A 15,165-nucleotide genomic window follows, 5' to 3' on the forward strand; every position below is an offset into this window, starting at 1 on the left:
TTATGAAATGGGTTTATAATTATGGATAATATTAAAAAAATTAAAAATGTTTTCAAAAAATTAGTCAAATTCGAAATAAGAATTAGGTTTAAATATGTAAATGTTATTTAGACATATTTAATATAAATGGTCAAATTAAGTCAAATGGTTAATATGAAATTTAGTAAAATCCGGTTTTTAAAAATATAGTCAAAGTCAAACTGTATAACATATTTTTGAATTTGAGTCAAATAATTAATTATTAAATTATTAAAATTATAATAATGTACACATTGTTGCTAAAATTAGAGTCATCATAAATTATAAAAAAAAACAAAATAATATACTAAAACTGTATAACATTTTTTGTAAAGATTTAAAAAAAATAAAAAAGGGTTGAAATCATTATGATGGATCATTAATTATAAAATAAAGGTTTAATTATATAACAAAGATGTATACAATTACCGTAAAGTTAATTTGAATTTGAATTGGGAAAAATAAATTGAAATTATTTTATAATTTGTTACAAAGAACTTAATCTTTTATTAAGGAATTAATATAAAATGAATTAGCAAAATATAAAAACGATTTAGTATGAATGGTCAAATAGTAAATCCGGACGGAAATTTATTCAAGTTTTAACAAAAAAAAAGGAAAGTATAACTATATAAATTGTAATAATGAGATAATTAAACTAAGTCAAACCATATAAAATAAAATATATATTTAATTATTTAGATTGGAAAGTTTAATTAATTGTTCATTCGTTATTTAAACAAATAAGGAAATTCAAACTATATAAATTGTATTAATGAGAAAATTAAATGTGTATATAATTTAAATTAATGCACATTATAATCTTACAAATATAGAATATATATGAATATTCAAAAAAGAAAAATACATCAATATAAAAAATATATATAAATCTTAAAAACTAATGATCAATCCAGAAAATAGGTCATATGAGTCGGGACAATAACCTGAAATGATAAAGTCGAATATTAATTCATATCATGCAAGATTTGAATTATAACTTATAACCGGAAAATTTGAATGGTCGTACCGGAAAAACGAAATAGTGAGAATGACCATGGTATCTCGGATTTCTTTTTAGAATTTAAAGTGAAATTAGTTTGTATCAGTCGGGACATTGACCTGAAATTATAAAGTAGAATATTAATGTTGATATTATAGAACATTTGATATTTAATTTATAACCGTAAAATTTGAATGTCTTACCGGAAAAAACAAATAATGATAATAACCATGGTATCTCAGATCTTGATTTAGAAGGTAAAATGAAATATTCCTTACATCAGTCGGGACAATAAACTGAAATAATAAAGTTTTGTTATAACATTGATATTATGGAATATTTGAATAATAATTTCTAACCGGAAAATTTAAATGGCCTTATCGGAAAAACGAAATAGTGATAATGTCCATGGTATCTCCTATTTTTATTTAGAACCTAAAAGAACAACATGTATAACAAAAACACAGGAAAAATATAAAATTTCAAATTAAATATAAAACAACCATTGTTATAGATATAACACATCACCGAAAAACTTACCGGAAAAACGTAATAACGTTCACATATCAATTACATCGTCATTTTTTATTTACAACATAAACTGATTATAATAAAATCATATAACAATGAAAATCAAGATAAAGGTTAGAGGAAAACATTACCGGAAAGAAGTACAGTATTGCCGGAAAAACATATATCAACAATCGGAAGTTTATTATAAAATATAACCTTACCGGATAACGATTAATATAAATCTAGATCTAGATGAAAAGAATATATGAGATGGGTGGAAGGAGAATCCGTCTAGTAGAGAAAGAGAGAAAATATGTTTAGGGTAAAAATTTGTTAATTGTTAAGGTTTAAATATAGGGTAGGTGATGTTTTGGCAAGAATATGAAAGGAAATTGGTGAGTTGGCAATGATGTGTCATCCTATGTGGACACCCTAGAATGGTGACATGTGGAAATTGCTCATTGTTTTAATAGTATGTATAGATTTTGATAGTTTTTGTTAAAATATAACTGAAAATAAACAAAATGTTAATAAACCATGGTGGGGGATTTATGTAGATATGAAAATAGTAGAGGGGGTGGAAATGTAAAGTGATAAGCCTAGAAGCTTCCATCTTTATTATAATATAAATATAATATAACAAGGGTTTTAACAACAGCTGCTACAGTTGCAGTTGAGTTGAGAAATCATCATCGTCTTCAACTTAAATTGTAAGAAAGAAAAGAATGGCGGATGAGGAGTATGAGATGGACGGAGGAGGGTAGGCTTCTACATATATATAGATATCTTCTTCTGTCAATTTGATATGATGTTGTTGTTCATCATTATATGTTAATAATTTAACTAACAAAACCCACCTTTCAATTACTGGTTTGTCTTTTCATCAACATTAAATGTTTCATAACGAAATTCAAAATTCAAATCCACTGTTGCTATAGGGCGTGCTGTAAAAGTCGCTAGTTCGGGCGGTAGGGTGGGGACTAACTATTAATCGGATACGACTTTAATCTATAATTTTCTCTTTTATATATACACAGACATATTTTATTATTATGTAATTTCAGTTTTATACATACACAAACACATTTCGGCCGGAAGTTAGCTGGAAACCACTTATTTTTGTTGGAATCTCGCTGGAATTCGCAGATTTTGGCCAGAACCTCCTCCGATAATCCGGATTAGCTCAAGTGGGGACTAGCGATTACTCAGGGATTAATCGCCGCCTTGTCGGGATTTTTGGAACACTGGCTAAGGCTATGGCCTTTCTTATAAAACGCCTCTGCGACTTGTGGGTCAAAATTATGAGTAATTAAGCAACAAAAGGGATTAAGAAAACATGGTAATTTTACATGAAAGAGATTAGAGATGCATGTGCTCCTCAGCATTTGAAACCAGCCGTCATCTTCATTCGTCTTGTTAATTATCTATCTTTCAACACCACCCTTTTAAAAAAACTTTTAACTAAATAATATTTTTCTAGGTACGATGATGAGCTAATGGAACCTGAACTTGAAGTAAGAAAGACTACATTACTACTTGTTTATATAATAATGTTATTAAAACACAAGTATTCAGAATTTGGTTTGATAAATTGCAGGAGGAGGATGTTGATGCTGAGAATAAAGATGATGATGCGCCCGATACTCTCCTAGGCGACGATGAAGAACAAGAACGAGGAGAACGGCCTCGCAAAACATCAACGTATATGACAAAGTATGAACGCGCTAGAATCTTGGGTACACGCGCTCTACAAATAAGGTGGTTCACCTTGCCATTTTTCTTTTTCATTTTCATTTTAGAGTGTTGTGTGTGTTTTTATTTGTAATGTTGTTAATCTAGAAACTCACCCGAGTGTCTGTTTAACAGTATGAATGATCCTGTAATGGTCGAATTGGAGGGTGAGACCGATCCGCTTGAGGTGAGTTTACTCTTTAAATAACATATCTGTATCTATCAATCAAAATATACAATGCCCTTCGAGAATGATTTCGGGAAATATGTCTTTTTGCAAGTTTAAAGGGTGATATATATATATATGATTATATAATAAACCACTCAGTTTTCAATATAATTATATAATTTTTCATTAACATACAACAATTATGAAATCTGGTAATTATGTAGAATAACCAAAGTTCAAAACTAATAATAGCAAATTCACAAAAATAAGGATGATTCATTGTTCATCACCACCAACTAATAATAGTATCTGTTAACGGTGAACGTAACCGAATTGAGGTGAGTTTCTAGCCCCATTCCTTGTTATGTTTTCGGGGCTGTGTGCATACTCGATGTGATTAGTTAATACACTTACCTTATGTGGTAAAGTGTATGCTATATATGATATAATGGATGGATATGAATGATTGCTTGTCGGTACGTGAACGATCTTCGGATATTGCGCGTACTGTCAGGTTATAAGTAAAGATATGAATGTTATATGTAATGTGTGGATGATGTATGAACGTTATGAATGACTGCTTATCGGTACGTGAACGATCTTTGGATATTGCACGTAATGACAAGGAGCATGATTGTTAAATGAATAATGTGAAGAACGCCTAGAGTGTTCTTATGCTACGATGTTATTGTTGTATATGCAAAGTAAATGTATGCAGGTACGGGAACGGTAAATGAGTTCTACGTCTGTCGTAGTAAGTTAGGATGGCAAATCCCTCTAACTTCCGTTGGATATAGACTTGGCATGTGATGGGGTAGTTAAGGACTGCGGGCCTTATACGTGTTATAGATGATAGATGAGAACGTAGTTAAGGACTGTGGGCCTTATACGTACTTCGGATAGGATCCAGCATAGGAAAGGAATGCGGACATTATACGTGCTGTAATTGTATAGTGGTAGCATATGGGAGGACCGCGGACCGCGCACGTGCTATGAACTAGGATGCAACATAATGAAGGACTGCGGACCTTGTACGTTTTGTTATTGTAGTGTAAGTCCCCCCGGGGCGTCGCCGATCGATACAAGATCCGCACGAGGTCTAGGAGTGCGGAATCCTCCTAGACTCGTTTATTGGTGTAAAGATGAAGAACACAAACACGTACACGAACAAATACACGAACAAATACAAGAACGGGATAATCAAATCTGCAGATTCTTATATAATAATCAAAACACTTACATACCAAACATGAAAACAAATGACACGGCCGACCCGAGGTGAGCTCTACCTCGGGCCGTCCCACACGGCTCACTCTCTCGGTTTCTCTTAAACTTATCACACAATACTCTGATTTCTGGATGCTTAACCTAAACAAGACACACGTATATATATATATATATATATATATATATATATATATATATATATATATATATATATATATATATATATATATATATATATATATATATAAACTTCAGTAGGCGTCAGTAGGCGAAGTTGTTCATAACTTCGCCTATGGCGAAGTTGTGATAACTTCGCCTAAGGTGAAGTTGTCCTAACTTCGCCGTTGGCGAAGTTGTTCTAACTTCACCTATGGCGTCTCCGCTGGTCTGAATTGCATAGCGACGGTCACAAAATGCACCAACAGTCTCCCCTTTGACCGTTGCTCTCAATTCTAACAAACACAAAAGATCATCTGTTACAAAATATGCACCAACAGACTCCCTATTAACTGATGATCTTCTGTTTGCTCATCAACCAGCCTTGTCTGAAACTGTCCTGTAGCTTCACAAATCTACCAATCACCCAGCGTCTTCCATATCAGATCTCCCCTACAGTGTAAGCTTCTCCGACTATAATGATTGAGGTCTTTCAAATGCATGCATCCTCGTGCCAATAGATCATCTCAACCAATCACGTGAGTCCATCTGACTTCACCAACACGTGAAGTTGGGCTTCCTCCACAACTTCACCAACTCGTCGGCATACGATAAGGTTTAATCTTCAACTACTCAACATCAAGTGATCAATTTCATCACAAAACCACCTTGACAGAATCTAACACATGACCATTAATTAATCCGAAGCATCTTCAATCACCAGGGATAACGATCAAGAACATAAACACTTTAGTTCCCGATTAAATCCAACTTGTTCCAGAATTTTTACTCTAATAAATAAGCATCACGTTTCAGGATCCAATTCTCGAACATAAATAATATGCTCTGACCGCAATCCAGTAATGACGAAAACCTTCAGTTCAATTTGACTTTCTTCAGTTGGTCAACCTCGAACAACAACAATTTCATTACCCACAAACTCCCAAATATGTGTCAATATCCAGTTTCAATCAATATCCCATTCTCAAACTCAACTCCATATACAGAGTTGACACGTATTTGTTCACACGTAAGACCCAGAGATAACAAGTTTCACTCGTTGACGGAACAACATCTCCGGTCTCACAATAATCGTGTACACCTAGCCATACAGACGAAAACTCCAAATACTCTTTTTTTTTTTTAACTTCGCCGAGAAGTCAACTTCGCCTAAAGTCAACTTCGCCTGTTCATAACTTCGCCTGGCTATAACTTCGCCTGTCCATAACTTCGCCAGACCTTATATCTTCGCTGAAACCCTACGAACAGTGACGGCAACTTCGCCTGATGAACAATAACTTCGCCTGCGGCGCTGTTCGGCCAGAAACGCACAGAAACGTGCCAGAAACAACAAAACGCAGATCTAGAACCATAGCATAAGAGCCTAAGGCTCTGATACCACATGTGAGTCCCCCCGGGGCGTCGCCGATCGATACGAGATCCGCACGAGGTCTAGGAGTGCGGAATCCTCCTAGACTCGTTTATTGGTGTAAAGATGAAGAACAAAAACACGTACACGAACAAATACACGAACAAATACAAGAACGGGATAATCAAATCTGCAGATTCTTATATAATAATCAAAACACTTACATACCAAACATGAAAACAAATGACACGGCCGACCCGAGGTGAGCTCTACCTCGGGCCGTCCCACACGGCTCACTCTCTCGGTTTCTCTTAAACTTATCACACAATACTCTGATTTCTGGATGCTTAACCTAAACAAGACACACGTATATATATATATATATATATATATATAAACTTCAGTAGGCGTCAGTAGGCGAAGTTGTTCATAACTTCGCCTATGGCGAAGTTGTGATAACTTCGCCTAAGGTGAAGTTGTCCTAACTTCGCCGTTGGAGAAGTTGTTCTAACTTCACCTATGGCGTCTCCGCTGGTCTGAATTGCATAGCGACGGTCACAAAATGCACCAACAGTCTCCCCTTTGACCGTTGCTCTCAATTCTAACAAACACAAAAGATCATCTGTTACAAAATATGCACCAACAGACTCCCTCTTAACTGATGATCTTCTGTTTGCTCATCAACCAGCCGTGTCTGAAACTGTCCTGTAGCTTCACAAATCTACCAATCACCCAGCGTCTTCCATATCAGATCTCCCCTACAGTGTAAGCTTTTCCGACTATAATGATTGAGGTCTTTCAAATGCATGCATCCTCGTGCCAATAGATCATCTCAACCAATCACGTGAGTCCATCTGACTTCACCAACACGTGAAGTTGGGCTTCCTCCACAACTTCACCAACTCGTCGGCATACGATAAGGTTTAATCTTCAACTACTCAACATCAAGTGATCAATTTCATCACAAAACCACCTTGACAGAATCTAACACATGACCATTAATTAATCCGAAGTATCTTCAATCACCAGGGATAACGATCAAGAACATAAACACTTTAGTTCCCGATTAAATCCAACTTGTTCCAGAATTTTTACTCTAATAAATAAGCATCACGTTTCAGGATCCAATTCTCGAACATAAATAATATGCTCTGATCGCAATCCAGTAATGACGAAAACCTTCAGTTCAATTTGACTTTCTTCAGTTGGCCAACCTCGAACAACAACAATTTCATTGCCCACAAACACCCAAATATGTGTCAATATCCAGTTTCAATCAATATCCCATTTTCAAACTCAACTCCATATCCAGAGTTGACACGTATTTGTTCACACGTAAGACCCAGAGATAACAAGTTTCACTCGTTGACGGAACAACATCTCCGGTCTCACAATAATCGTGTACACCTGGCCATACAGACGAAAACTCCAAATACTTTTTTTTTTTTTTTAACATCGCCGAGAAGTCAACTTCGCCTAAAGTCAACTTCGCCTGTTCATAACTTCGCCTGGCTATAACTTCGCCTGTCCATAACTTCGCCAGACCTTATATCTTCACTGAAACCCTACGAACAGTGACGGCAACTTCGCCTGATGAACAATAACTTCGCCTGCGGCGCTGTTCGGCCAGAAACGCACAGAAACGTGCCAGAAACACCAAAACGCAGATCTCGAACCATAGCATAAGAGCCTAAGGCTCTGATACCACATGTGAGTCCCCCCGGGGCGTCGCTGATCGATACGAGATCCGCACGAGGTCTAGGAGTGCGGAATCCTCCTAGACTCGTTTATTGGTATAAAGATGAAAACACAAACACGTACACGAACAAATACAAGAACGGGATAATCAAATCTGCAGATTCTTATATAATAATCAAAACACTTACATACCAAACATGAAAACAAATGACACGGCCGACCCGAGGTGAGCTCTACCTCGGGCCGTCCCACACGGCTCACTCTCTCGGTTTCTCTTAAACTTATCACACAATACTCTGATTTCTGGATGCTTAACCTAAACAAGACACACGTATTTATATATATATATATATATATATATATATATATATATATATATATATATATATATATATATATATAAACTTCAGTAGGCGTCAGTAGGCGAAGTTGTTCATAACTTCGCCTATGGCGAAGTTGTGATAACTTCGCCTAAGGTGAAGTTGTCCTAACTTCGCCGTTGGCGAAGTTGTTCTAACTTCACCTATGGCGTCTCCGCTGGTCTGAATTGCATAGCGACGGTCACAAAATGCACCAACAGTCTCCCCTTTGACCGTTGCTCTCAATTCTAACAAACACTAAAGATCATCTGTTACAAAATATGCACCAACAGACTCCCTCTTAACTGATGATCTTCTGTTTGCTCATCAACCAGCCGTGTCTGAAACTGTCCTGTAGCTTCACAAATCTACCAATCACCCAGCGTCTTCCATATCAGATCTCCCCTACAGTGTAAGCTTCTCCGACTATAATGATGGAGGTCTTTGAAATGCATGCATCCTCGTGCCAATAGATCATCTCAACCAATCACGTGAGTCCATCTGACTTCACCAACACGTGAAGTTGGGCTTCCTCCACAACTTCACCAACTCGTCCGCATACGATAAGGTTTAATCTTCAACTACTCAACATCAAGTGATCAATTTCATCACAAAACCACCTTGACAGAATCTAACATATGACCATTAATTAATCCGAAGCATCTTCAATCACCAGGGATAACGATCAAGAACATAAACACTTTAGTTCCCGATTAAATCCAACTTGTTCTAGAATTTTTACTCTAATAAATAAGCATCACGTTTCAGGATCCAATTCTCGAACATAAATAATATGCTCTGACCGCAATCCAGTAATGACGAAAACCTTCAGTTCAATTTGACTTTCTTCAGTTGGTCAACCTCGAACAACAACAATTTCATTACCCACAAACACCCAAATATGTGTCAATATCCAGTTTCAATCAATATCCCATTCTCAAACTCAACTCCATATCCAGAGTTGACACGTATTTGTTCATACGTAAGACCCAGAGATAACAAGTTTCACTCGTTGACGGAACAACATCTCCGGTCTCACAATAATCGTGTACACCTGGCCATACAGACGAAAACTCCAAATACTCTGTTTTTTTTTTAACTTCGCCGAGAAGTCAACTTCGCCTAAAGTCTACTTCGCCTGTTCATAACTTCGCCTGGCTATAACTTCGCCTGCCAATAACTTCGCCAGACCTTATATCTTCGCTGAAACCCTACGAACAGTGACGGCAACTTCGCCTGATGAACAATAACTTCGCCTGCGGCGCTGTTCGGCCAGAAACGCACAGAAACGTGCCAGAAACACCAAAACGCAGATCTCGAACCATAGCATAAGAGCCTAAGGCTCTGATACCACATGTGAGTCCCCCCGGGGCGTCGCCGATCGATACGAGATCCGCACGAGGACTAGGAGTGCGGAATCCTCCTAGACTCGTTTATTGGTGTAAAGATGAAGAACACAAACACGTACACGAACAAATACACGAACAAATACAAGAACGGGATAATCAAATCTGCAGATTCTTATATAATAATCAAAACACTTACATACCAAACATGAAAACAAATGACACGGCCGACCCGAGGTGAGCTCTACCTCGGGCCGTCCCACACGGCTCACTCTCTCGGTTTCTCTTAAACTTATCACACAATACTCTGATTTCTGGATGCTTAACCTAAACAAGACACACGTATATATATATATATATATAAACTTCAGTAGGCGTCATTAGGCGAAGTTGTTCATAACTTCGCCTATGGCGAAGTTGTGATAACTTCGCCTAAGGTGAAGTTGTCCTAACTTCGCCGTTGGCCAAGTTGTTCTAACTTCACCTATGGCGTCTCCGCTGGTCTGAATTGCATAGCGACGGTCACAAAATGCACCAACAGTCTCCCTTTTGACCGTTGCTCTCAATTCTAACAAACACAAAAGATCATCTGTTACAAAATATGCACCAACAGACTCCCTCTTAACTGATGATCTTCTGTTTGCTCATCAACCAGCCGTGTCTGAAACTGTCCTGTAGCTTCACAAATCTACCAATCACCCAGCGTCTTCCATATCAGATCTCCCCTACAGTGTAAGCTTCTCCGACTATAATGATTGAGGTCTTTCAAATGCATGCATCCTCGTGCCAATAGATCATCTCAACCAATCACGTGAGTCCATCTGACTTCACCAACACGTGAAGTTGGGCTTCCTCCACAACTTCACCAACTCGTCGGCATACGATAAGGTTTAATCTTCAACTACTCAACATCAAGTGATCAATTTCATCACAAAACCACCTTGACAGAATCTAACACATGACCATTAATTAATCCGAAGCATCTTCAATCCCCAGGGATAACGATCAAGAACATAAACACTTTAGTTCCCGATTAAATCCAACTTGTTCCAGAATTTTTACTCTAATAAATAAGCATCACGTTTCAGGATCCAATTCTCGAACATAAATAATATGCTCTGACCGCAATCCAGTAATGACGAAAACCTTCAGTTCAATTTGACTTTCTTCAGTTGGTTAACTCGAACAACAACAATTTCATTGCCCACAAACACCCAAATATGTGTCAATATCCAGTTTCAATCAATATCCCATTCTCAAACTCAACTCCATATCCAGAGTTGACACGTATTTGTTCACACGTAAGACCCAGAGATAACAAGTTTCACTCGTTGACGGAACAACATCTCCGGTTTCACAATAATCGTGTACACCTGGCCATACAGACGAAAACTCCAAATACTCTTTTTTTTTTTTTTAACTTCGCCGAGAAGTCAACTTCGCCTAAAGTCAACTTCGCCTGTTCATAACTTCGCCTGGCTATAACTTCGCCAGACCTTATATCTTTGCTGAAACCCTACGAACAGTGACGGCAACTTCGCCTGATGAACAATAACTTCGCCTGCGGCGCTGTTCGGCCAGAAACGCACAGAAACGTGCCAGAAACACCAAAACGCAGATCTCGAACCATAGCATAAGAGCCTAAGGCTCTGATACCACATGTGAGTCCCCCCGGGGCGTCGCCGATCGATACGAGATCCGCACGAGGTCTAGGAGTGCGGAATCCTCCTAGACTCGTTTATTGGTGTAAAGATGAAGAACACAAACACGTACACGAACAAATACACGAACAAATACAAGAACGGGATAATCAAATCTGCAGATTCTTATATAATAATCAAAACACTTACATACCAAACATGAAAACAAATGACACGGCCGACCCGAGGTGAGCTCTACCTCGGGCCGTCCCACACGGCTCACTCTCTCGGTTTCTCTTAAACTTATCACACAATACTCTGATTTCTGGATGCTTAACCTAAACAAGACACACGTATATATATATATATATATATATATATATATATATATAAACTTCAGTAGGCGTCAGTAGGCGAAGTTGTTCATAACTTCGCCTATGGCGAAGTTGTGATAACTTCGCCTAAGGTGAAGTTGTCCTAACTTCGCCGTTGGCGAAGTTGTCTAACTTCACCTATGGCGTCTCCGCTGGTCTGAATTGCATAGCGACGGTCACAAAATGCACCAACAGTCTCCCCTTTGACCGTTGCTCTCAATTCTAACAAACACAAAAGATCATCTGTTACAAAATATGCACCAACATGTAGGATGGTATAGGGAAGGACTGCGGACCTTGCACGTACCATAAATGGTGAACATAGGTAAGGACTGCGGGCCTTTTTCGTGTTCACGACCTTGAGTATAGGTATAGACGGCAGACTATGAACATACTCTCGGTAGGCTGAGGTAGGTAATAGTATGTATGCATGAATGTATGTTGGAAAGGTAACTGGTTAGGTATGGATATGTATCTTCGGATAAGTATGTATGTATGATATGTGTATGCATTGTATGGCCTGATTAACTAGAACTCACTCAGCGTAGCTGTCTTTTAGTATGCACGCAGGTGAGTAGATTGGGACAGCTAACTTGAGCGGGCACATGGTGGGCGAATAAGATACTGGCATCTGAAGACTCAAGATGTTTTAATCTTAATTGACGTTTATTTTGAAAAACAAGAATGTTTAATTAAGACAAGTTATGAATTATTATGTAATGTGTTATGAAAGTTTTAATATTCCGTGAAAGTTTTATTTAACTATGATGTTTAGAACTATGTTTATGAGTAAATCCAACGTCCAAAGTTGGGCACCGGGAACGAGGTCTTACAAGTTGGTATCGGAGCAAAGTTCGAGAGATTTAAGCATCCAATATGCTAAGACTTGAACAGAGAATGAGATTTCAGTAAGAAAAGAAAGAAGATGCCAGTTCAAGAATGCTATGTGTCACTCACGCAAGCTCGGTAAAGGTAAAGGTATGGTTAAATAATGAATGTTAATATTAGTTTAATTGCTAAAGGAAGAATATGTGCAGGTTAGGCATAGGATTAATTGGTTGTTTGATTGATTAAATGTTTAAAAGTAGAAACTAGCACACGTGAAATTAAAAAGGTAAGTATGTAGAACCTGAGAAGTAATGCAAATAGTTAGTTACACTTGGTCACTCTCATTAACTACTTACCTTACGCATCATGTGCTAAATAATTCCTAGAGTGATGACGTTTGTGTTTTTCCTTATAGAATACGAATGGCTGGAGCTAGGAAAGTTGCTGGAAAGGGATGACATACGGGACGTCGTGGTAGGCCACACATGGTCCGAGAACCGTCGGTAGAGTCAGCTACTAACACTGAGGGAGAAGGAAGTGCAGCTGGTCAAAATTCGAGTAATAACAACGAAAGGGTTCAACTGGTTCCCGCAATCGAAGCAGCTATTGTTCAAGCAGTAGCCGCTGCTGTGAAGGACCGGAATCCTGAAAGATCTGCTGGAAGCCATGGGAGAACTGCCGAAGGGTCAGGAGAGAAGGGTAAGAAAGATGATGAAAAAGAGAATGAGGAATCGGGCGTGATTAAGTCAGTGAAGGCGACGATAAGAGGAAAGGGCGAGGTGGGTGTAACTACAAATCCTTCAGAGGTTGTGACCCACCGAAGCTGACTGGTCTGGAAGACGCAATCGCTACTCTTCAATGGATAACCACCATGGATAAAATTATCCACATCAGCGAATGCCGTCCCAACCAAGCTATGGGTTATGCTACCCAATCATTCGGTGATGAGGCAATGTACTGGTGGGAGTCGGTTGAGTAGAGGAAGAGTCGTGAAGAGATCAAGGCTCTGAGATGGGACGATCTGAAGGAGTTAGTGATGAAGCGATTTTGTGCTGATGCTGAGGTTGAAAGAGTGGAAAGAAGTTCTTGAGTTTGAGGGCAGGAAAGATGACACACCGGGATACACCACTGAATTCAACCACCTGTCTAGGCTGGTGCCAGACATGGTGAACACTGAAGCCAAGAGAATTAAGTGTAACATGAGGGGGCTACCATAGAATGTTCGCGTCTTAGTCAAGGCTAGTAGACCTGCTACCTTTGATTCTGCTGTGGGACTCGCAGAAATGGTCTATGAGAACTTGGTGGAAGATGATGCGATGAAGGAAAAGAAGGATATGAAATGGGCTACTCCAGCTAAGTGGTCTGGCGAGATGTTGGCAAAAACTGTTGGGAGGAAGACTAAGGTTGGAAACATGGATGCATGTAAGAAGTGTGGGCAAGTGTACCAGGGAGATTGCAAGACTGGGACGGACAAGTGTTATCGGTGTGGAAAGAGTGGGCATTACTCTCGAGAATGCCCTGATCGCCCGAAATGCTTTAAATGTGGAAAAGCTGATCACATGGCTAGGGATTGCAAGGAATCAGAGGCGGGAGGGGAGAAAGGGTAAAGACTTAGGAAAACTGTAGAGAGGAGCACTCAATGAAGGAAAAATTGCTTATGCAATAGTTTTATTTTGTTTTAATTATGATTGCCTAAGAACATGTTTTGGGTTAAGGTTTAAAACTTATGCTTATATATGACGTGTAATATATTGAGTTTGTATATGAATGATTATTTATGCTATGATAAAATGTCGTTATAGACAATAGTGTTAAATGGTACGAAACAAGGTCCCTTGGAAGGACAAAACGAGACTTGAAACATCGAGGGTCTCATGGACATGCTACATTAAATAGCTAAAGCACATGAACACCACTCGGTGACTGCAAAGTCAGGAGTAAGAAGGATAACCCAGAAAGCAAAGACGACTCAATAAGGTGCGTGAACATAGGAAGGTTTCCTTTCACAAGGAATAAGCTAGGTTTCGGGGACGAAACCTCTTTAAGGAGGGAAGACTTGTGACTTCCCGAAAATTTCAAGAATAATATTTTATATATTATATATTTATGAAGGAAAAGTTTACCTGAATCAGTAGGGCATTAATAAAATAATAGAGATGGAAGGTTAAGTAGGCTAATTGAATGGTAATTAATATGGACCAAAAAGGAAATATGGGCCTTAGGTCCATGGGCTTAAGGGAGTATAAATCTCCCTTAAACCCTAATCCTTTCCATTATTATCCATCTCTACACCATAGCCTATACCTTGAAAAACACACACAAACATTATCCTATAACCCGAGCCAAGATCCGAAGGTGAAAACCCGGGCTTGTTGGTGCTAGAACGTTGTGACGAACCAAAACAACATCAATACTAGACCGTGTTCGTAAACCTACTCGTTTAAGGTACATTTATATCGAGAACTTGTTCGTTTAATTTTGGATTTAGTGTAGAAATCTTAGATCTGTTTGAGTTTGGTAAAAACGAATCCTACGCAACAAACCCTACTAAAATGTTTAACGTTTGATAGGTTAATTGTTAACCTAAAAGACCAGTAATATAGAATTAACAATCGCACCTATTAGAATGTAATATTTAGATGTTTGGGTGATTGGGGTTTGTAGGTGACGTAATTGCGAGTTCAATGATACCAAAATCGTGTTATTTCGTTAAGAATCGGGGGTTTAATCGCAG

The 15,165-nt window shown here is 38.2% G+C and overlaps 1 protein-coding gene and 1 long non-coding RNA gene across 2 annotated transcripts; one reads left to right on the top strand and one right to left on the bottom strand.

Annotated features, from left to right (window-relative positions):
* Positions 1–931: 931 nt before the first annotated feature.
* On the bottom strand, positions 932–1,685 carry LOC143624791 (uncharacterized). The gene is made up of 3 exons (XR_013152174.1): positions 1,225–1,685; positions 1,049–1,140; positions 932–965 (listed from the first exon to the last, which is right to left on the bottom strand). It is a non-coding gene; the product is annotated as an uncharacterized LOC143624791 (long non-coding RNA).
* A 574-nt stretch (positions 1,686–2,259) lies between these two features.
* Positions 2,260–4,167, top strand: LOC143624620 (DNA-directed RNA polymerases II and V subunit 6B-like). The gene is made up of 5 exons (XM_077095207.1): positions 2,260–2,294; positions 3,015–3,048; positions 3,132–3,292; positions 3,401–3,452; positions 4,153–4,167. Exons 1-5 carry the CDS (start codon positions 2,260–2,262, stop codon positions 4,165–4,167), a joined length of 297 nt encoding a protein of 98 aa, XP_076951322.1.
* The last annotated feature ends 10,998 nt before the right edge of the window (positions 4,168–15,165 follow it).

Source organism: Bidens hawaiensis, unplaced genomic scaffold (assembly GCF_021521415.1).
Source record: "Bidens hawaiensis isolate Kalapana, Puna unplaced genomic scaffold, B.hawaiensis_p1.1 tig00000416_1, whole genome shotgun sequence".
NCBI lineage: Eukaryota > Viridiplantae > Streptophyta > Magnoliopsida > Asterales > Asteraceae > Bidens > Bidens hawaiensis.

What these genes read in the sequence shown, in the direction of transcription:
- LOC143624620 (XM_077095207.1), top strand. Translation starts at nt 2,260, where the DNA reads ATGGCGGATGAGGAGTATGAGATGGACGGAGGAGG. An exon ending in TATGAGATGGACGGAGGAGG is followed by an intron (nt 2,295 to 3,014) that starts GTAGGCTTCTAC and finishes ATATTTTTCTAG; the next exon opens with GTACGATGATGAGCTAATGG. An exon ending in ACACGCGCTCTACAAATAAG is followed by an intron (nt 3,293 to 3,400) that starts GTGGTTCACCTT and finishes TCTGTTTAACAG; the next exon opens with TATGAATGATCCTGTAATGG.